Source organism: Cricetulus griseus, assembly GCF_003668045.3.
Source record: "Cricetulus griseus strain 17A/GY chromosome 1 unlocalized genomic scaffold, alternate assembly CriGri-PICRH-1.0 chr1_1, whole genome shotgun sequence".
Classification (NCBI taxonomy): Eukaryota; Metazoa; Chordata; class Mammalia; order Rodentia; family Cricetidae; genus Cricetulus; species Cricetulus griseus.
In genome coordinates this window covers 71,721,675-71,745,715 of record NW_023276807.1, presented here as the reverse complement: position 1 = coordinate 71,745,715, position 24,041 = coordinate 71,721,675, and the positions used below count along the sequence as shown (strand labels likewise).

At 46.7% G+C, this 24,041-nt stretch overlaps 1 protein-coding gene across 1 annotated transcript in view; it reads right to left on the bottom strand.

The window, feature by feature from the left end:
- Positions 1–21,224, bottom strand: part of Efnb2 (ephrin B2) — a 45,101-nt gene extending 23,877 nt beyond the window's left edge. The window contains exon 1 of the mRNA XM_027387889.2: positions 20,485–21,224. Coding sequence (XP_027243690.1) covers positions 20,485–20,615 — 131 coding nt within the window. The 5' untranslated portion in view covers positions 20,616–21,224. The remainder of the gene's footprint in view (positions 1–20,484) is intronic.
- Between the last annotated feature and the right edge of the window lie 2,817 nt (positions 21,225–24,041).

Sequence of the window (24,041 nt, the reverse complement as noted above, 5' to 3'; positions counted from 1 at the left end):
ACACACACACACACACACACACACACACACACACACACACAATGCATGTGTACAAGGATGCTTGTTAATTCCTTGGGTGTTATCGAACAACCTCAAAGAGAAGGTGGTCCACTGACACCAGTTTTTTATTGTTGTTTAATTAAATTAGTCTCTTTAAGCAAGAAGATATGTCAAAAACAATACTGGAACAGGCAAGATGGCTCAGTGGGTAAAGGTGCTTGCAACCAAGCCTGATGACCCCAGTTCAATCTCAGGGACCCCCATGTTGGAAGAAGAGGTCACCCAAGCCATTCTCTGACATGTAGAGCACACAACCACTTGTACTACCCCTCCCCTGGAAACATGAATGAATGTTTTTTGTTTGTTTGTTTGTTTTAAGTGGGGAACAGAATGCATTGCATTTATATTGAAATCTTTTTGTGAAACAGAACTCAAAAAATTTATAAAATTGTGACAAATTTAAAACACCCATATTGCTGAAGAGTTCTCTATAACTTTTAACAAACTGAGAGGATTACTGAAGGTCTCGCTGGTGTTTTCCCACAATTCTCCTGAAACTATAAAAATACAAGCCCAGGGACTCATGCTTTATAGGTAGCTTCTTGTTGGATGAAACTCAACAGAGCTCCAAGAGGCCCAAACCTTACCCTCCCCTCCTTCACCTTTTTCCCAGTGGTTCTGAAGTGTTGTGTGGCTTTAGCAGGACAAGATGGGGGCAACAGGCACTACACTAAACTCCAGCAACATTAAGTCTTTTGCCTTCCTGGTTCTTAACTTCTTGTGTTTATTCCTTGACCTTTAAAGGAAATCCTTAAGGTTTATACAAACCAATGGGCAAACACAGGAGCCAATTCCTACCTGAGGCCTCCCACCTCCCCTCTCCCTAATCCGTTCCTTTCGTAGTTGGTGTAGCTGGCACAATAGGGACACCATGTAAAGGGCTAGCTAGTCTTGGTACATGTCTCCTATATAAAAACATTAGTCTGTTCTTCAGGCCAGTCCTTTTGCTATCTTGCAGTGGGAGGGCATGGTTCCCTGGCCTCCACAATTAGGGGTCTTTCCAACTGGGGTGTATGTTGTCATTTACCCATTCAGTTCTCTAAGGATGGTACACCATGCCCACCTGACCAGTGTCTCTGTGCAAGTGTTGGGATACTCCCCATCCACCTACCCATGCCATAGCATCCCTTATGTCTGAAGTCTGGCTCATTAAGCTCTGTCCATTCATTTTTTCCCCCAAGTTGTCTATGAGGATTGTTCTCTCACTGTTTAACTAAAGCATCATAGGTAAGTCACGCCCCAGCAGTCTCTTCTTCCAGGTCACCAGGCCCCAGCCCCAACACTGGTGCTGATGAAGTGAGGTCAGGAGCACCGGGCATATCTGGTAAGGCTTCAAAAATCGATGTGATTTTTATGATATTTTCAGGAGGAACAAATCACATAAATAATTTAATGAGGTTTTTTTTTTTTTATTCAACTTGCAAATCAGCCTTGGCGTTTAGTTTTAATTCAGTGTGTGGAGTTTGATGATGGAGCAGTCTGGTATCCTGTGAATATCCAGCTAGAGGGGTGGGATCTTAAGTTTTAGTACGTGTATACTACATAGTTCGGGGCAAACCTACTGTTTCTAAAGCTTTAAGGAAGATAAATAAGGTAAAACTGAAACAGGAATTTGATCTTTTGCTTGTAAAAAGTTGCTGTTCCAAGTGGAGGGAGGAGAGAGAGAGAGAGAGGGAGAGAGAGAGGGAGAGAGAGAGAGAGAGAGAAGGAGAGAGAGAGACCTCTTCATGGCACTCAATCATACCAGTTTGTGAGACAAGGAGAGCAACTGAGCAGAGAGCCTTCACAGATCTCCCAGAGCAGACCTCTGGAGAGCCCTCAGCTTCCCAGAGCCACAGGATTACAACATAATGACCAAACTGGGGCTTTTGCTGTGAGACAGGGACAGGGGGCTGCAGAAGGCTGTCCTCCAAGCACAGCCATCATTTTGATCAGCACAGCTGTGACTGCTTGCAAGAGTCCCTGGATGGGGCCTGTTGCCTGTTGACATTCCCCTCATGGGAAGAAGGAATAGGGAGGATCAATTCACCTTCAGACTCTGGGTGCCCCCTCCTTCACCTGCCAGATAGCTGTATGTAATTCTGACCCACGGCCTTGTATTCACTAGAGGTGCTAGCATTTATAAACTGTGAAAGGTACACAAGTCACCATCCATGCTGGGGTGAGACTATTCAGTGGTGTGGCTACTCTAGAGTCACCCATGTTCTCATAGGCAATTCCTCAGCCCCCAAAACTCATTGGTTCCCAAATTGGACTTTGATGGAATCATGCTTTGGTTTGTTGCTGGTGTCCTATGAGGAGGGAGTAGGCATTTACATACATCTTTCCAAGGAAAGAGTTCCCACAACACAGTCTCATATATCCCAGGCTGGCAGGGAACTTACTATGTATGTGGGGCTAGCCCAAGCTCCTGATCCTTCTGCCTTCACTGCCCAAGTTCTGGAATTGAAAATGTGCAGCCATATGCCTAGCAAGCTGCATATTGATCTGATGCTCTGAGGGACATTAACAGGTGATGACTGGGTCTTCAGGAGCTAACCACTGAGCTCCCTGAAGGCGGGCTGCTCCCACATGTGTGTGACTCCATAGCAAGTGCCCATGTGGTTGCCATAGATAATGATCAATAAAATTATGTCCTAGTGGAAAAACACTAGTGAGCAAACAGAAGCTAACAACATACACTAGCACACATAGAGGAACCAGGCAAAGTGTCATTCCACTGACTGTCCTCAGGCAGTTTCTGACCCTGGCTCTGTGGGTCTCCACAACCTCTGACAACCCTCTGTTTAAAGCACAAGCCACAGCATCCAGGGTCACTAACCACAAAACCATGACCAGTCTGATGCAGAGCTGAGCCTTGCTCTCCTCCCAGCTCACCCCAGATTCTAAGTCACACAGGTATACCTTGTAGAAGAGTGATGAAACCCAACAGGAAAAGCCCTTCCCCACCCTTCTCAGATCCCACTGTATCGAATCAGTATCTAAATCTTGTTTTGTGAAATACATGTTTTTCTAAATCAAGTTTTTCATAGATAAGCTACAAAGTTAAGGGGAAGGGAAAGAAAGTCAATATACACTCAGGCTTGCAAGAATCCCACAGAGAGCTATAGAAATCTATCTGCCTATCCTGTGTATGGCGGCTGGGCCAAACAGGGCCTTCTGAGGTGGCCGCCTGGTACCCATCCACCCTTTGCTCTTGGAGGCTCAGAACCAAAAGGTGAGAAAGGAAAGGGCCAACCACCTAGAATTTTTGTTTTGGATGTAAAGTTACAGATGAACTCCAAATGTTTTGGGCAGATAGTGTTTATCAACAGCAAATGGAATGCCTCTCAATCACCTTTTAGAAGCAAGGCCATAAAATCTGTCACATATAATACAGGGTCCACTTTTGAAGCTATGGATTTGGATTAGTCTTCCTTGATGTTTCCCAAGACAGGCTAATACGTTAGTCAGACCTCATACACACCTGCACCTGGAACATTTGGCAACACTCAACAATACACTGACAGAAGATGACCCTGAGAAAGCGTTTTAAAAGTTAAGGTGACAACAGCCAGCTGATGTTAAATGACTGGTGGAGATCCATGGTGGGAGCCACATTCTGACTTGCTTGGACACAGCCAGGTATGGATCACCTTGCAACCAAAACCAGTCACCACTCACACCATTTGTACAGAGGAGTGGGGTGTCAAGGACAGAGACAACGTTCCTGGCCTAGCTAGAACGGAACAGTCAGATGGTCCCTCTCCATGTGGGCTACTGAGTTCCAGCACTGTGCTGTTTGCCCTCCCACCGGGAGCATGTGCCACACCATAGCAGCCTCGGCACTGCCTCCACCTCCATTCACTTTCCCTGGGGAGCTCTGGGGACTCCTGGGGAACACTGAGCAGAAACAGGCCACTCCTCTGGTTTCCCCCAGTGAATCATTTCCAAGCAGACAATAGATTCCATGACTTTGACTCAGATAGAGAGAATGGAACTGGGATAAAATAGGCAACTCTGAAGTAGGGTTTCCAAAGCCAGAGGTCTGATGTAAAAATGATTTGATGCCAGAATCTATTTTTACCTGTGGGTTGCCTATTGATTTAACTCAGGCTTAAAAAAGTCATTTGCCAAAACCAGACTCCAAAAAAGTGCTCCACACAGAATATTTTGGGTAACTCCAATGATCTGCAACCAGACAATATTTAGTAATCTAAATTAGATCTCTAATAATTTAAATTAGACACCTCAACTTCATACTTCTCATTGTAAAAACCTCTATTAACATCACAAGACTTAATCTTCTTTAATGTTTGTGGCTGAGAACATAGCAGAATTAATGAGGAGTAGAGGAGAAAACCCAAGCCTGTGTGTGAACCCAGGCTGGTTTAAAATGCTAGATTAATGCATGGAAAACATAATCAGCTGACCCAGTTGGAAATATGACTTTTGTGGGTACCACAGACCATGTCACCAGGAGCCTGGGAGCAGATGGAGGCAGCTGTTGGCAGATTTGTCTCTCACCTTTACCTTGTGCCATAGGAGATAAGATACTTTGAGGACTACTGAGATGTAGACCTAAAGTTCCACTCCATCACCTCTCACCAGGAAAATCCCAACTTCCCTGCTCTGCTTTTAGTGTCCACCACATGGACCTCAGTGCAGGCATTCACTACTTCCTGTGTGTTTACTCACCATGGCAAAATGCAAAGGCTAACTTAGAATAAATTATGGCACATCTACTTGATGCTGTCTGTGACTGCACAGGTGAAGTCAACAACACGTATGAGTGACCAATTTCTGTGTCTAGTGAATTGGGCCAGGTAGAGCCGCTCCAGACAGGAGGAAAATGCAAGTCTTAGAAAAGCTGAGCAACAGCTTCTGATAACAAAATGTCAGCTGCTACCTAACACGATTCACACAGAAAAATCGATTTAACTATTTCCTATTGCTGCACTATTAGGCTAGGTACGAAGCATCTATGAAGTATGTCCCCCAGAGCTCACAGAGAAGATGACACAGGCACAGAAAACTGAAGGGGAGGATAAGAGACAGTAAGTTTTCCTGCTCAAGGAACATTGCAAAGCCAGATGCATAAGGGAATATACATGCCATCTTACAAAAAATATTCTAGCCTCCCTTCCATTTAAAATGACATCTAGTACAGTCACACACTTCGCAAAGTCGTTCTGGTCAGTCACAAACTGCATATGGAAATGTGATCCTGTGAGGTTCATGCCACAACCATCTTAGTCTGGGAGAGTGAGCAGTGAGCTCCTACAGATCAGATGCTCCTGAAGATGCATTCCCCAAAGATACCCCACTGTTAGGCAACCCAGGACTGTGTATGACCATTGTACATGGATGACTTACTCCAGCTGAAAACAGACACATCTGTAAAACATATGGCATGTACTGGACTGACCACAGAGACCATCACACACAGACAATGGCACCACTGATGGTTGTTTACTTGCAGCCATCTGGGGCTATGGTGATTTTTAGGTGTCTGTGGGTTCCAAAGTTCTCTTCGGTAAGCCATGATTCTGTGATCACATTGGACATTACTTGCTAATGAACAGCTTCAAAAACTAAACCTGCTGGGCCTGGAGACACAGATCTGTAACCCCAACTACTCAGGAGATTAGGGGAAAAGGGTCACAGTCCTGAGGCCTGACTGCACTCCAGAGTGAGTTCAAGGCCAGGCTGGACAACTCAAAATAAAAAGCAGATGAAAGAACTGAGAAGACAGCTTAGAGTCAGAACAGCTGCCTATCATATACGTAGTAAGGTTCAACCCCCAGGACTCCAAAAGTTCAAACAATAAACAAACATAGAAACCTGAAACTAGCCTTTTGAACTAGCTTTCTTAGCTTTAATTTTGAAATTATTTTAAATGTTTGAGGCTCATAGGCCTTCTAACTTTCTGATGCAATGCCTTAGAGTGCACGGGGTAGTCTACGCACCAGACAGTCCCCTAATCTACAAATGTAGAACAGAGACTTACCCAAGCACAAGAAAAATAAGAGATAAACAGAATTAGATTTCATCGATGAGCATATCAGGAAGTGGGCTGACATTTTTAGGGAATGAGTTTTACAAACTGGGTCATCCTAGAAGGTAGAAAACCTCAAATCACATTAACGGACTAGATTATTTGTGAGCCAGCACTACATATCAAGGATATTTGAAACTTGCCACATTTTAGGAGACATACCTTTCTCCATAAAATGCTTGTATTGTTACTTTAACTCAGTGGTAAAGGCCACAGGGAAGAGGGGATGGCCATGTGTGAGTTGGTTCATCCTCCACTGAGTGTGGACACTAGGAGCCCCCCTCAAGACCAAGCCAGTCCCTGACCCTCAACTCTGCAGTGCCTCTGATGTCCATATGCAGCCAGGCTAGCATGGCATATCAGAGGAAGATTCCTTTCTGGAATGTTCTGTGCATTAGGGAGTATGAATACTCCCAAGAAAGGCTTCGAGACATAGGTGTGTGAACTTGATATAAACAAGCAGAATAGTCAGTCTCGTGTTGCCTCTGTTTACTGCTGAAGTGCTGCAGTAGCTTAATCAGCTGCCCTAGAAGTGCCCCACACAGGAGGTCTTCGATAAAATGAATAAGTAAAAGAGTAGCTAGCACCCAGGACAGACAAGGCAATAGCTTCCAGAAGAAATACTTGGGAAACACTTTCCCCCTTTTATAGTGAGTAGCACTGTACTGCCCCCTTTGGTAGTTTCACATCAGAACAAGTTTCCAGACAGACTAATTCTGAAACCAGAGAAATAGAGGAATTCAGCTAGCTATAAGGTGTCAGGTTCACACAGAACTAGGTTACCAGACACCATGCTTAGAGTTAACAAGTAATTACCCTGAAACTTCCAGCAAGCACACCACTATCTTCTCCATGGCTTCCAGCCTTCAAGAAGTAGGTAGTAATTGGAGGCTCTAACTGACATTTTCTGCTTTAATTCGAATGTGTATGTGTGTTGGAACAGCGGCCTGTTTTCACAGGTGCCCCTTTCTTTCGGTTTTTTAAAACAAATACTCCGTGCAACTTGAACCCGATTTATTCAAGGATAAGAAAAGGGGCCTAAAAGCAGGCTGTACAATCGGGGACCATTAAAGTGTTCCAAATGAGAGACAGCGAGGGGTGTGTGTGTGTGTGTGGGGTGTGCATTTCAAACTTCACACCAACCACAGGCCAAACCTTTTCAAGAGCGAAAGATGAGAAGAGCAGAAATCCAAGCGCCTGGAGAGTACACAGCCCCAGGAACCAGTTCGGCAACTCCACCAGGTGAGGAGCTGACCTGAGCACTGAAGGAAGGGCCTAGTCTACAGCCTAAAGAAATTTCTACTCATCAAGCACTGTGGTGATGGTGGAGGACCTCTGGCCTCGTGGCCTTGGCACAGTCACACCATGGGGAATACATTCTTCAAACTTAACATTTCCCTGTCTTCCTACAATTGCCAATGAGTCAAAATGACATTAAATTTCCCAGCTTATGTTGCTGTACAACTGCAGGAAACCTGATGTTGTTCTTGCTTTTTTTGTTTGTTTGTTTGCTTGTGATACGATGCTACAAAAACACTGGTAACTAAAGTAAATTTCATCTCGGAATGCTCAAAGACAATATCCTCACAGTTTAAATAGTTTTTCCCCCTCCAGGGAAAACAGTACAGGTATTTACTCCAATTCTATCCATGTAATTATTTTTACTGTCCAAACACCTTCACTTCACAAAGGGGAACACCTGTAACAGGCTAAGGTTGAAAATGTGTTTTCTACTAATCACCTCCAAGTCAGACTTCAGCTGTGTGGTGCAGATACCATCGCTGTTTTCTTCTCAAGTTAACGAGCACTATTTAAATCTGCTATGGAATTAAGAACAAGACTGGGTCTTCATTTATGTAATTGCCCAAGGAACTTTCTTTGCCTAGTCTACCCTCTCCTTCAATTAGAAAAAGAAAGAAGTCGACACACATTCTGTGACTAGCCAAGGCAAGATACAAAGGCTAGGGCATGAAGCTGGAGTGCTGGGGGTGTGCAGTGAGCAAGCAAGAAGAGCGATGGTGCATGCCAGACTGCCCTGCTGGCAAGCCGACCAGGCAGGCTCCCTGATTGAAACCTAGATTTCATAACCCCAGTGACAAGAGGCATTGCAGCCTTCTTTCCCAGCTGTAATTTGTTAGCACCTGTACGGTCATGTTCCCAGCCGTGCTTTTAGCAAGAGTCTATAAAGGAAGGTGGAACCCATGTTATTTATAGGCCAGGCCCTAGAGAGAAAGATGGCCCTCACAGAGAAAGGGGTCCAAAGGGCACCTCCAGCTGGTTCTTTGTTGTTTCACAACCATTTGCTCATTTACCTGAGTGGTGAAGTCACAGGGATGAAAGCCATGTGTAAATTTAACAAGGGGTGAGTGAGTGGTCTGCTGTCCCAACACTCCAAGACAAGGCATCCAGCCGGGCATGCTGTCCTGTCCCTTCAGCCCTCCATCCCCTTCACCCCCACCATCATGTGTTTCTTTCTTCATTACACAGTGTTCTGCCTTTGTGGAATGCAATTCACTCTTGCCCTACTAAGATGAAGCCTCTCCCTTTGGCAAGGTGTCCAACAAACAGAACCCCACTCCCCCACCATGCCTGCCCCCTTCTTTCCCCTCAAAGCCACACTCAAACAGGCCCTTGGGCAACAGAAGTAGGAGTAAGTCCACAACAGACAGAGGGAACCATGACACTCAGCTCTCTGGGTCTGAGAAGGGAGTCTCCTTGACAGGCAAGCTTAATAAGCCTAGCAAACAGTTTACAAGACTGTGTGCAATGGCTTTACAGGCCCCTAAATGGCAGCTTCCCAGTACTTCCTCCTTCCCAGGCTCCATGGGAGGGGTCAGGCACAGGTCCCCATGGGTGTGGAAGGAGTTATCTTCCTCCTGTCACAGCCAGTGGAATAAGGGAAGAGGGAGGAAGAGAAACCCAATGGGTAACAAAACTGCCACCACCAGAAACAATGACTGGAATTGGTTCCTGATTGATACGCATCACCCAGAGCCATGTCACGTGATGGAAATATGAGCGAATGGTGCTCTGTTGTAGTTCTCTTCCCTAGCCAAATCATAGAACACTCCCGAGTTAGGTCCTAACAGTTCCTCCAGCAGGCTGGCATCAAACGACAGAGAACCAGGCAGGGAAGAGCCGGGAGGATGCCTTGCTGCCACACTTTTGGAGTCTCAGTTCCTAGAGAAGTGGAGACTCGGTTGCCTTCTCTGGCAGTCTGTTCTGCAGGTAGGCAGAGGCAGGAGTGGGGACCATGCAAATTCAGAAGCGCCACTGTGGAGTCCAGAGAACCCCAGGCCCACCAATATTCACCGCCTGGGCTTCCTTAAACAAACTGCTCCAAACTTGCAGAACATCAAAAGCCAGATGGGCTGAACTGAATGAATCCACAGGCAAGAAGCCAGACTCCCAGTTTGCTATAGAAATGGGCCTGGACTTGATTTGAGTCTTCTCAGCTCTGACAAGCTGGAAGCTGGCACGGTTCCCAAAATCCAAAATAAAATGGCATTTAATTGTGACTAGACTCTAAAAAAGATGTCATACTATCTCCTTAGCTTGACACACAGCAGCAAACTGGAGGTGACTCTGGAAGCCTGACTTTCTCCCAGGGGGAGCTGGCCAATCCCTTAAATTCTTAAAAGGAAAATGTTGATAGTCGAAGGAATCACACACAATAAATGCATTAATATTACATACTGGAAAAAAAAACTGTCTAGTCATCTTCCAGACAGTATGATGATGACTCTGCTTCCGGGGGTACGATCTTGTCAGATCTGAGCTTCAAGGGGTCCCTTTGTAACTGTACACCCAGCATAAATGAGAGTTACTCAACATTCCAACAAAGAATGGAAGATCACATTCAACACTTTTCTTTTCTCTACCTTGTGTGCACTGCTTTGAGCAAATACACACTTAACCTACCCATAGCAAACCCCTTTTGTATTCTACAGCATAAAAAAAGGGGGGGGCAGAGAATCAAACAGCCAGACAGTAAAACCATAGCACTTCAGCTCAAATCTAAATCTTAGCTTCCAGGGACCTTGGGTAACTTGGTTAACCAAGTCTCCACTAGTATAAAAAGGATAAGTAAAAGTATTTCCCATTGGTGGCTGCAAGAAGGTTTAATGATGGGGGTGGAGGGGCTGGAGAGATGGTTCGGTGGTTACGAGCACTGACTGCTCTTCTAGAACCTGGGTTCAATTCCCAGCACCCACATGGCTGCTAACAACTATCTGTAACTCCAAGATATGACAGTCTTACACAGACATACATGCAGGCAAAACCAGCAATGCACATAAGATAAAAAATAAATTATAGAAAGCAGGTTTAATGAGTATGTATCCAGCAGTTGGAGCAGCAGCTGGTATGTGGTAAGTACTGTATACAACTGCTGTTTATATAAAACAGGGTCCAACAGGAAGTGAGGGTTCTAAACAGAAAAATATACCATACTGCCCATCCCTGAACCCAGGTTGGATTCATGAATTCACTCAGGGATAAACATCTTTTACTAGGATACACAGAATGGGTTTGGCCAAAGAACCTACTCATAGTGCACAGCTGAACAGTTTAACAAGAATGTCCAAGGCTTGTTCACACACTTGTGTTCTAAGAAAGCAATGGTACAGGGAAGCAGAGGAAGAAGGTAGACTGATGGTAGACAGGGGAATTAAAAGGAGCTTCGTGGACCAGAGAGAGCCTTAAAGAATGGATAGAAGTGACAAGCAAGCAGAACAAAATAACACTAGAGAGCTTAAAATATTAGCGTTAGTCTTCTTTAACAAATGCTTTTATTTTTTTGTCTGCATGTGAACAGTATTCAGTAGACATCCAGTGTAATTTTATGAACAGCGGCTGACACTTAATGGATCGTTGTGCCAAGCTCAGAGCTAGGCCCTTTAAACACATTTAATCCTGGCCACCATTTTATGACTGTCTCAATCACCACTGCCATGTGATTGTCTCTAATTTAAAGCTGGACAAATGAGCAATATGGAGGATACTGTCCCAAACTGTACAGCCAGTAAATGGCTAAGCGGAGATTAGCTCACACAAGTGGACTCCAAAGCCTGTGCTCCTGATCAAGACAAGCCAGTATCCTGGTGAAATCAATCTCCTGATATGACCACGATGACACTCACTTTTAAAACAATGAGCACTGATAATCCCCGTATCAGAGAGGCTGCTGAAATCAAGAAGTTGCTGTCCCACAGGGTCTGTTTATTCTACTCGTGGGATTTGAGTCTGTGTTATAGCCATTCAGAGGCATAAAATGCATTATAGACACTAGCCTAGGTTGAAATAAGACTCTCCTGGCTTGTGTACTACTATATTTCAGCAATCTACCATGACTTTGCTCAGAGAAACTGCTGTCTTTAAAAACTCAAGTTTCTTCTCACCTAGACTGTGTCCCCAACCAGGATTGGCCACCTTCTGTTCCTCTCCTGTCCCCTCTACATACAATACCATGGCATCCCAACATGGAATGTTCCAGGTTCTACTTGGCGTGTACAAGAAAGGTTTTTCTGCTTTGACTTCATTCTCAGAGTAACGGATCTAGCCATTAACAAATACTTATTGAACAAATTAATCAAGTTACAACTGCCAACTGTCTTAGGCCCTTGTGACCTCTAAAGGGAAGTACAGGGGCCAGGGTAAAGACCAGATTTCCCTGAGAATCCTAAACAGTCTTTTTACAGTAGGAAGAATGCTAGGTTCTACTCCACAAAAGGCTGACCCAAGGCAACAGTTCCCCAAGTATGGTTTCCCGCCACCATCAGCAGTTGGTGGCATCTTGGGAGCCTGCTAAAGTGTGTATCTCCCAGCCTCACCTTAGCTGGGATCTAGGAATCAAAGTCTGGGGTGGGTTCAGAAACCAGTTTTCACAACCCCCAAAGGCATCTTTGGTACCCTTCAGTTCAGGAGCCTTGGATCCAGAGGGTGGATCTTCCATTTCTGACAGCAAGTGATAAGAACATGGGCAGTCAACAGCATTCATCTGAGTAATGCCTTCCCATCCCACCAATACTTACTGGATGCCCCCAAGAGTCAGAACTGGGTGAACTGTGGATTAGGCAGGTGGTAAGCACCTGAGTGCCTGGAAGCCGCCCTGCATGTAGAGACCTGGGGTTCTAGACACATCTGGAAGCGGCCCTGAGAGCAGAGACCTGGGGTTAACCAATAGGCCTACAGGATTGCAAAGAAAAGCTGAACAGAGATCTCCACCATACAGAGGAGAATGCATCTAGGGTCTCTCCTGATGATCTGCTTTCTAACAGAAAAAGGAGCTTGTTTGAAAACTAAAAGTATCCAAAACAGCTGTGTTAACTGGGAAATGGCATTTTATAACTGCTTCAGTTAGATACATTTTGAGTTGGAGATTTACCTGACTTAGCCTGCTTCATTCAATACATAGGCAATTCTGAGTGAAGATGAATATTTCAGGGACAGAGTAAGGAAACAGAAGTGGGGGTGAAAGGCAAGGACTGAAGGGTTTTGCCAGGTGGTATGAACAAGCACGCTGTGCCTCAGGCTCATTTGCTATCCCATGAGCGGATGGGAGAGGTCATCTCAAAGACATCCCCATCTTTGAAGGACAGAAATGCAAATGAAATACATACAGGTGAGAAAACAGCCCAGGCAAAAAAAGAAGCCAGCTGTGCCCCACAACACATATACCTTGGTCAAGCTGAGGCCTCAGTAAAATCACTCCTTTCCAACACAGATACACTGAACCTATGAACAGCACTCTCACACATATTCTAGGGAGATTCAAGATGAGGGTCCACACAAAGTACAGGTCAATGTCTTGGTGGCGATGGGGACTTCAGTACTGGAGAAGTCCTATAATACTGTAATTATAATTAGACACAACCCAAGTTCAAGAGAGAAAATGAACTGGGTTGTTTAACCATCCTGTATGGCATCTATTTACAATCCTGATGAATAGGATGCCTTGTGAACATATCGATGACCCATGGTCCATCCACAGCATTTGGTAAATGCTCCCCACCTGGGTGGTTCCAACTTTTTCCCACTCCCACTATGGAGGACGGAAAGTATGAAAGAACTCTACCTTCTTCACTAGAGCCCATCTATTCTTCCTGTTGTTTGGAGAATTACTCTGGGCATAAAGAACCTGCTTTCTTTAAGAGAGCCTTTTCCTACTATGGTTTTAAAATTTGAAAAACAAAACAAAAACAAAAACAAAAAAGTTGACAGGTGGTGATGGCACACGCCTTTAATCCCAGCATTTGGGAGGCAGAGGCAGGTGTATCTCTGTGAGTTTGAGACCAGTCTGGACTACAAGAACTAGTTCCAGGACAAGTTCCAAGGCTATACAGGGAAACCCGGTCTCGAAAAACAAACAAACAGAAAACAAATAATATTAATAATAAATAAATAAATAAAATTTGAAAACAGCCAGTGTGTGTCACAGACCCAGAATGCTCTGCACTAGATTACATACTTGAATTTGTACATGGAAGGAAAATATTTGAATGAGCCACTGCTGATTCCATGTTGCAATCCCAGAAGCAGGTCTACTCGGAATGCGGCTTCATGGGGAATACTGGTACCCATTACCACCCCCTCACTACTTTTCTGGGCCTTCCATCCTTCCAGAGGATATTTCTAAAACATATCACAGAGATACACCCCACAGGAATGGAGGGTCCAGAAATGTAGTGAAGAACTCACCACTGCACAGTTAGTAAACACATGCAGGGCTTTCTTGCATAGCTCTTTAATCACTTTAACCCGGTTCCTGACGGAAAGCTGGAGGCCAAGGCGATTCAGCTTCTCCTTTTGTCATTTGCCTGCCATAAATATGCGCCAGTCTGTGTGTGAAAAGCTGAAGGAGGCCGCAAGCTTGCTGGACATTTATCATTCTCTGTTCCCCGTTAACAAGCAAATACTTTAGCTGAATGGGCCATTAGCAATCATTGTCAAATGGAGAAGGAAAGGTGCTGGGATGTGACCAGATTGTAAATTAGAGAGTGTCCCTCCTCTTTGATGATCTCGACAAATGAAATGGATATTTTGGTATAGATTCAGAATTAAGATAGAAAGGAAGGGATAAAGTGGTGCTTGGGCATGAGCAGTGGTACGCAACTGTAATTTCTACAAATAATTCTCACAGTGGTGAGAAAAAAACAGATCACAGAAGCAACACATATACAGCCCCAAACTGTGATCCAGCATGAGAACTAGGAAGAAAGTCAGCAAAATGGGTCTAAAGAGAGTATTTAAGGTTTGATGATAATCTTTATCATCTGTGTTCAGAAGCAGGAGAGTCCAGAACCCTCACACTCCTATTAAAACAGTTCCCAGACCCCATAGATAAGTCACATCCAAGACCCACTCCATGAAGAAACGCCCCCCTGTCCTGGAAGAAATAGTCAGACTTTCCTAAAATGCCAAAAGATGACAAAAAAGCAGATATTTCCTTTCTGGTGGCTTAAACCAATGTTGGGTCTCACTCTGCACCTAACCGAGCAGGGAGTCCCTGGCTCACTTTGTTTAATGACTAAAACAGAAAGCGTGGAGGACCAGCACTAAAGTCCAGTTCCCTCACACACACTACAGGGGACAGAGGATAGTATCTGTCAACAACACCAAGAGTTTTTGTTGTTGCTTTTAAAAGTGTGTGTCAGCACTATCGTTTTGGAATCCCATAATTGCCACCAGGAAACCCATCCCATCCAACTTGAAGATTACCGATCATAGTGGTCAGGAAAGCCAGTAACTTCTAGAATCACAAGGCTCATGGGTTTTGACATACTGGATGGATGATTTGAATTAAACTAAATTTCCTCCTTTTCAATACCATCACCTGTTATTTATTTATTTATTTTTCTTAAATTTCCCCCGGGGAAGGAAAAGACCAACCTCAGAGAAGACCTAGGGGCCCAGGTAAGGGCCAACAGCTCAAACTTTCCTCGGCCTCTTCCACAGGCAGTGTCTACACGCAAAGGGCCCGGGGTGGGGTGGGGGGTGGGGGGTGGGGGTAAGGGGTGAAATCAAAAGGCCTCTGTTTTCTTTTCAGATAATTCAGGCCTTACCTATCTCCCTCTGGTCTCTCTGTTGCTGCCCAGCAGGTCTCTGCCTGAAGCCCAAATAGATGAAGGCAAGGGCGGTGAAGGGCAGTTAATCCCACAGAATGGCTGCCTCTGTTAGGCCAAGAGTTAAGCAGGAAAAGCTTCCAGGCCCTAACGACCACAGCGAGCTGTGGGTTTTAATCAGCCTCCATCTCATCTATAAAAAGGGCTGTCAATGAAAGCTACCTTGGCCATATTATCTTCCACCAATGAGCAAGAACTGTACAGCTTTCCTTCCCGGCTTCAGCCATCCCAGACCACAAGTGGGGCTTTCATGGTTCCTAATCCGGGTTCCCAAGTCTGTGTGGCTCTCGCATAATACCCAACAGCCTGGAGCAAGTGCCTGCACCCCACACCCTTTTCAGGGACGTGTCATTTCGAACATCAAGCTAATCTATATGTTGCCATGGCTTCCCCTTTATCTGCCTTTACATCTTATGAACTGCATGGATTTACCACGTTATTTTTTATCTGAAAGACAGAAAATGGTGGTTTTATTGCCATACAATCAGATTACTGCCGCCTGCTTCTCTATGCCTTTTTACCATACTTCAATCAAAGGGGATCAGTTTCTTTATGCTTTGCCCTTGGTTTACTTTACATCTGTAAAGACGTAGTCTGGGTTGTAATCCCCTTATTAACTATGGCCAGGCTTGATTTGCCTAAAAATAAAAGCAAATTGTGTCAGACCCTTTCACTTTGTTTTTGATTCCGAACTACAAAATGGATTACTAAAGAAATCTTCAGAGTTCACACGGCTGGTATAGTGCTGAATTTAAAATGAGAATTAAACAAGTTAAACAGGGGAACCATGTCAACGGTTTACATCTCCCATCACGGTAGAAGGGCTGACTGCTTGCTTTTGTATTCTTCGGCTTTACAGAGACAATGAAGCCACAGGAGTTTTTCCAAGCTGTTCCGAACATGTCTCATTTGCTATCCTTCCTTTTTCAGCTGTTCTTATTTCTCGATGCCCCCCTCTCTAATCCTCCCCTTTGAGGGGGGAGAGGACATACCTAGAGAGAGCTAACCCTTCTCTCTAGAAGCTTGTAGTTCTACAGGATCTGCATATTTTAATCAAAATATTTTAACAGCCCAACACTTCTCTTTAACAAAGGGTGATCTCATAAGCAAATCTATGCAGATGTTTAAGTGACCTGAAAAACAGGTTCTTTATGTCAGCAGCAAAGACAGGCAGCGGCCAGAGACATTTTTTAAATCATCTTTTGGAGAAGGAGGCATTTTAGTGTTCAATTTGTAATTAGATATTTCAAGAATAAAGTTTTAAACGGAATGTCAAGGAGATGTTGTTCCTTAAAATGATTCTTTTCCCAGGGTCTACTCTCTACGTTTCCTGCTCTCTGCCACTCCCACTTCTATGACGCTGTCCTGCAGTCACGCTGGGCTGGGATCGGGACTAGTTTCCCATTCGGTGAATGTACTCTGAAATGCCGAGATCTATCAGGTTTCTAAGAGCAACCTGAAATATTTCAGGTGAAGATTTAGATAGCAAGGATTTAGTTACCCCAGTGCTCACACTGGTTGAAGGAGGTTATCATGTGGACCCACCAGCAGGATTCATTTTAGTAAGTGAGAAGAGGTTCGGGGAAAGCTAATTAAATCCACCAGTTCTCCAGCAGATGAGAGAAGCCATTCCAACACGTGGTCTTTAGGTAGTCCCTGGGGGTGGCTAATGCACCTGTCTTCAAGCTCCAGCCACTGAGTCAGAACTGTGGTGGAATGCTGGGGTCATTTGCATTTCTTTGCATCGCTAGGACAAGTGTCAACAGCTAAGCTTTGTGAACGATTTAGAACCAAGTGCCCAGGAAACCATCCTAACCCCAACCCTCTTTTCTGGGGCAGGAAGCTCTAATTGCTGAGGTTAAGAAGTGCAGGCCTGGGGCGCACAGATCCTCATCTGGAGAGGCTGCCACGTTCTGTCTTTGTGTTCTGCTGGCTCAGCTGTGGAGCAACGACAACCCACTACGTACAGTTTATCATCCTGACCAAACATGAGGACTGTGGATGTAAAACAGTACCAATTCTATATTAAAACCGACAGGACTAACCCAAGATTAACCCAAGTGCAAACTGTGAGAGCCTAGGAATAGTTCAAGGCGCTATTCAATTAAGGCTGAATCTGCATGAGTTTATCTACCAAAATAGGAATTTCAGACACAATAGAAAGTAGGCTGGAGTATGTATGTGCTATTGAACGGCTATTTAAACAGTTCTATCCATTGTAGTTTAGTTTATCAATTTGACAGGCCTGTATTTATTCAGGGCCTGGCCTAGGGGTAGGCCGGTGTATTTCAGGTTATCTGAATATTATCCAGCCATTCTTTTGTATCAACCCAATCAATTTCAGGAATTCAGTGTTATGTGTGGGGAAAAAATTACATGGGAAAAGCCTGATAATTTGTAAAGTACTAGTATATAAAACTCACAGAATAAAACCCCAGACACAGATTAACACTGGAATGAAAATTTCAAAGGTGTAATTTATTCTAGTATACAATTCCAGTGTAGCATTGTTAATCCTACAGTGAAGCTATTATTCATCAAAACAAGCAGCAACAACAATGACAAAACAACAACAAAACGAAAACAGACCCCACTTTACTTCGGCAAAACAACAACAACAACAACAACAACAACAAAAACAAAAACCCAAAAAACCCACTATGCTGGAGAGGGGAAATGTTAATTAGAAATGATTTGCTTTGCTGTTCTTTCCAGAACTTAAAAATAGTTGAAAAATGACCTAAACAGTACCAGCATCTATAGATACAATGTGGCTAATCTAACGGGCAGCCACTAATCTTTGAGTACACAGAACTTCTGATTATTACATAAATTCCCCGGGATGGGATGGCAGGCAATGTGATTAAAGTAGTTATGGAGATTCCAGTTTACAAAGGATTTTCTGGGCCCTGCATGCACACAGCTGCTGCATTCTCCCTGTGTGGACCCCCTGAATGAAACAAATCTAATTACCGATGCCAGTCTCAGGATAAGCCACTTGCCCCACACACAGTTCGTGCAGTGTGAAGTGAAACTTCCAAGCCTCTGATTACCTGCCTGCTATATCTTATCCACAGAAACTTTTCTCTGGAAAAGTGAACAAGGGAGGCAATCCCAGGCACTAAACACTAAAAGGCTCTTTTGTATTACTCTCCCAGAAAGATATCTTTCTGATCTCACAGATAACATTCGGCCACAAGCCTTCCAAACACTTCGAGCCATCCTCAGGAAAACTGTAAGACATTTTACTGTGGAGGCCAGGGAGCAATCACACTAACAGCCACACAGGGAGGCCTGCTCCTCCGAAATGCAAGCCCTTAGCAGCTAGCTGTCTTCTACATCGGTGGCCACAGCTCAGAAAACTATTCTATTAAAGATCAAAATAGTGAGTAAATGTAAGTCACCACTCCCTCCCTAACACGTAACAAACAGAAGATACGCTTCTCCAGATGCTAGGCACGCATAATACTACCCCCCCCCCCCGCCGCGCCTCCCCGAGACAAGTCGATGTTTCTAATTCTCCCTGCTGCACACCCAAGTATAGTGGTCACAGGGAACACAAAAACATACTTATGTCGCTCTGTGGCTCTGAGGGGTTTCATGGGAATTTCTTTAAGCTAGATTTAAATATAAATATTAAATCCAGACCCGGGGTGGGGTGGGGTGGGGGGGCTGCCTCTCAAAGAAGCTGTGAGTGAAAGTGCAAAGTGGAGAGAGGCAGGCAGCCTGGGGAGGGGGGAGGGGCGCGCCCATGGCTAGCATTCGGCAGGGAAGGGTGACCTCTGTAGGCACGGCGAGCGAGCGTCAGCCTCAGCCACCACCAGGGCCCCAGGCCGAGCGGCGACGGCGGCGCTCAGGTCCCAGCCAGGCGCCTTCCGGCACCACCAGGTGCCTGTAGATCCCGTGTGGCTGCAATGATGACACGCAAGGAAGCAAATACAACACCTTACATTAAAAAACAAAACAAAACAAAACAAAACAATCTATAACAGACTACATCAAAGACGGCCGCAGTAACTTTAAAACAAGGGGCCTTCTGGCAACAAGCAAAAATGTCTGCTTTGGGTCATTTACAACTGAAGATTTTTTGCCCTTTCGAAGGGGAACGTGTTTGGTCAATTATGTTGGTGAATTTGAAATTTACCACTTTCAAGACAGTAGCAGCAGTTCTTTGCTTATGGGGTAATTTCTAAATCAATTCGTTCATTTCTACTCTGAAGCCACTCACCAAACCCTCAACACCAATTAGGCCATTGATTTTGCTTCTAATCTCAAAGGTCTGCCTCCAAGCCAGGAGCCAGCCAGCGTCTCCACACTCTTCCAGGGCTGAGACCAGAATCCCTCACAGCACTTTCTGGCCTTAGTTGTAAGATGAGGTAATAGGCAGCACCCAGGTGCGGTTACCGAGACCATGGTCGCATATACCAAAGGATGGCTAGCATTTTCTAAACCCGAGCGCACCCTGGGAGCCCAGATCTGAAAGTTAGTCTCAGGCCTGGCTTTCTCCCCTCCGTGCGCTTTGCTAAAAGCAGGTCTGATCAAGGGACTCCCCAAATACGAAGGCTGTGGCGTGGACTGGGCAGAGCTCTTTCCCAAAAGGCGTCGTTAAAACTGAGCCAGTTATACGGACCGCACCGGGGCTAGGCCACCGGTTTCGACGCGAAGGGAGAGGCCGGCGTGTGGAGGGCTGGCAGCCCGAGTTCTCCGGCCGAGCCAGCGAGCTCCCCCGCGCACGTTCCGGCTAGCGAGCAGATTCACGCCGGCTCCCGAACACTGCGGGCCCACTGTCCCCTCCCCAAAGGGTCGTTCCACTGCCCCAGACTCCCAATTTCTGTCGCCTTCCCGCGGGGCCCCCGCCGGTGGCTCCCGAGCTCCTCGAGAGCGCAGCATCTCTGCCTGGCTCCGGAGCCCGCCAGTCGATGCGTGTCTGTAGCCCTTTTAGTGGCGACGTCCTCCGTTCTCCAAAAAGAAGGGAGGGCCGGGTAGAGCCATCAGACACCTTTCCCGGTGTGCCACCCGAGTCACCAGGGCGTTGGGTACCCTGGAGCACTTGAGTTTAGAGCCCCAGGAAGAGCCCCTTGGAGCCCGCGCTTGCAAGTCCAGCCGGTCCCCACCTAGAGAAATGTGGCAGGGTGGGGGCTGGGGGACGGGCGCCTCAGGTTCTATAAACAGGCTCCGAGGCCTCCTCCCGCCGGGACCACACGGCGTACCCCCGGGCACAGGCCCGGGGCCGGGTAAGAGGAAGGGATCGTGGACGCCACTTACTTGGAGTTCGAGGAATTCCAGTAGATAGGCTCTAAAACTATCGATCTGGAGATCGCAGTTCTGCATAAAACCATCAAAAGTCCCCAACAGTACTTCCACACGGAGTCCCTCCTGGACCGGGCCATGGCCATGGCCAAGCCGCTCCCAGTTCTGCGCACTCCGGGACGCGATGGGACCGGCCACGGGCCGCGACACCCCAATCCTCCCGGGCGGACGCGCCGCGCCGCTCCAGCGGTCACCGAGGCCAGGTGCGCTCGCCCTACGCGGCCCTCAGCGCGCGGGGTGGGGTCGAATGCGCGGTGCGCGGCGGCTCGGCGGACTCGGGGCTCCGGGGCGCCGCGCCGGACGCAGCTGGGACGGCCGGCTCCCGTGCGGCTCCAGGGTGCCGGGCCAGCCGCGGAAGGCGGGCGCGGCGAGGGCGATGGGCTGGGACAAAGGCCCGCTGCGGAGAGGCGACTCGGCGTGGGGTGGCGGGTGCTGCTCCCTGAGAGGGGCCGCTTGACTATAGATCCAGGGCAGCGGGCAGCGGCCCGGGCAAGTGGGCGCCGCGTCGGCGCGGTTCCATGTCCCGGAGCGCAGAGACAGAGGGCGCCTCCTGAATCCTCACAGCTCGCAGCCCGCCGAGCAGGCAGGAGGGCACTGGGACCCCCGCGGGCGCCGGACGCGCGCGGGCCTTTGTGTGCGGGGAGGGCGCCGGGACCCGCTTTGCGCGCAGCTCGGCAAACCGACCGGCGCCGCCGTCCCCGCCGCGGAGAGTCAGCGCGCCGGGCGCGCTGTCACAGCACTATAAACGCGGGGCCCCGCCCAGTCGCACGCAGTCCATTGGCCCGCCGCTCCGAGAGCGCGAACTGATTGGGTAGCACGCCCGTCCGTCCACCGCCCACCCGACACTGGGCACCGCGAGGTGGGGCGCCGCTGACAGGTGAGCCCCGCCCCCGGGATGAGTCGCGCTGGGCGCCGCGGACCGCGCACGAGTGGCCTCGTGCGGCGCAGAACGCAGGGTCGGCAGCCTCCGAGCCACTCGTGTCCGCGCCCTCGGGGTCGCGGCGGGCCGCAGCAAGCCTGGGCCGGCGAGTAGAGCGAGGGTCCGTGAACGCAGCGTTCCTCCGTGCGGCGCTGCCCCCGCGAGTGCAGCGCCGAGGCCCGTGGCGGATGCCTTCAAGTCTCTGATCGAGGGCCTCCTGAACTGATTAAGCACCAAGTGATCCGGCCGGCCGGACGCAAGTCAGGATGGACCGACTCGCGGGGCAGCGCCAAGCTTCGCAGCCCACCCGCAGTGCCCGCCCGCCTGCCTCCCATCCTGACCCCGCTCCCCATTTCCGGTCCTCTCTCCCTGCAGCTCCCCTTCTCCACTTCCCGCCACCCACAAGAACAGCGACCCCAATGCCCCACTGCGGACGTCTGGGTGGGCTTTCCTTCGCTAGCTCCCGGGAGATTCCGCGACCCACAGTGGCGGGGAAGTTAGGGGTGACCCTGAAGACTCAGAGTACAAGTGGCAGCAGTTCTTTGCACCTCGAGAGCTTGCCCAAGACCGGTTTGAGAACCTGTAAGTCGGTGACTTGCACGGATCCACAGCGCCCACTAGCGCCCACTTTTGCCCCTCTGTCTACAAGAACAAGCCTCCCCGCTACCGGATCAAAAACACTTGTTTAAGGTGCACCACAGCAAGGCTCTAGAGCACCGGTAGGCAGAAGGCACAGTCCACGATCCTACAAAAAAACAACAACCTGATAATGTCCGTCAATACCAGAATTTCTGAAAATGGAACCAGGCAGTTTTCACACCTATTTAACACAATTCCTACCCAGTTAAATATGAAAGTATTTTTACTGTCTAGTGTTTCTTCCCCAGCCCCCTTCATCCTTTATAACAAACTCAGAACCTTTAAAAAGTGCTGCCTTTCAAAAACCTTAATTTTAATTAATGTGTACTGCAACTAGAGATGGTTTGGAAAGACTAGTCTAAGACCAAAACACTACAGCACCCGAAATATGGAATGGGCTCACCGGGTTAAGAAAGTCTTTTTTGTAATCACTATTTTTAAGTAAGCCTGAACCCAGGGACTCATGCTAGGCAAGGGACATGGACATACACGCACGCGCGCGCGCGCATTGGAAGTAACTGTCTTTAAATTCCAAGACTGAAAAACTGGCAGGCATTGTGGTGGGGGGTGGGGCACTTGTTTTAAGGATTTTACTTAACCTAGTCTGAACGGATATTCAGTATGTTATGAAATTTAAGTTGTGACCTCTTTGCTCCCCTTACATCCTCCCCGGTAAACCAAAGGAAACTTGTAATCTCTGAGAATAACCCAGTTTCCAAAAATACCATTTTCAGTAAACCAGATATTCTGACACCCAAAGCATTTCACCTTGAGAACAATGTACACATACTTTTAAAAAAAGTCACACACAAAATATTCCTGTATGACTTTTCAGGGGGACATGGACTTTTAACTTCAGTGAGCAGATACCTGTGGCCACGAAGATCCAGTACTTGCTAACCTAAAATTCTGGTCCTCAACTGCAGTCATTCTGAAAACTGAAACACAACCTCAAGCCATTCATATCTAAGGTTACATCTATAACAACCCCAAGCAAAAATGTCATAGGGCTATGTACAAAAGGTAATCGTAGAAAGAAATTCTAAAGCCTGGCCACACCAATTAGTATCATGCCTCTGCACTGGGACCTCACTGCACAAATAAATTCTTGGTTTGTTCTGAAGACAGGACACAACTCTGTGCCAAAGGACAAGTACTCAGCAGAAGTTAGTGATTCCGTAGCCGAGGAAGTTTCTCAAAGCCAATAAAGGCCTGGGAATTTTAAAAGTGCAATCTATTATAAAAGAGAATATAAATGATTTCTTTAGAGGAAGGCAGCAGAGCCGAAGGCTCAAGAGAACTTACAACAAACCAGTCCCCATACTTCTTATTCCTTAGCTGCTAATTAAGCAAAGTAAAGGGTCATTTGCTAAGAAATAAGAACCATGGTTACTCACATGTGCAGTGAGGGGAATCTTTCATTCTAATCTGGTAAGTACTAAACTGACATATTTAACCAAACAATTTGGCCCTGTGAAACTAAAGTGTATCAACATGCAGTGCTCTTTAATTTACTGGTTTCACTCATTAAGAGTTTTTTTTTTTTTAAGTATGAAAAATACAATCACTACCACATCTTCCAATCAATGATCTTTTCAAACAGTGTTAGTCAACTCAACAATGACTCTTAACTTGTAGAGCACTCTAATACATAGAAAAGCACTGGGGTTTGCTTTAGAAAGAATTTGGGAATTGGGAGGACTCTGTCCAGATTTGTGCCATTTCACAAATCACTTACTCTAGTAACTGTAACCTCACTGTACACCACACAAGAGGGAGAGCATCCCAATCATGCCAAGCAAATGGCAACTTGCTACAAAACATATGGTGCTGTGCATTAGCCAATGAAACCAACATTAGGGTTCCAGTGTCCATCACCAGGACAACTCACTTCTAAAACCATCAACACGCATCACAGATGGCAAAGGAATCAAGACCAGTTAAATGGAATTCC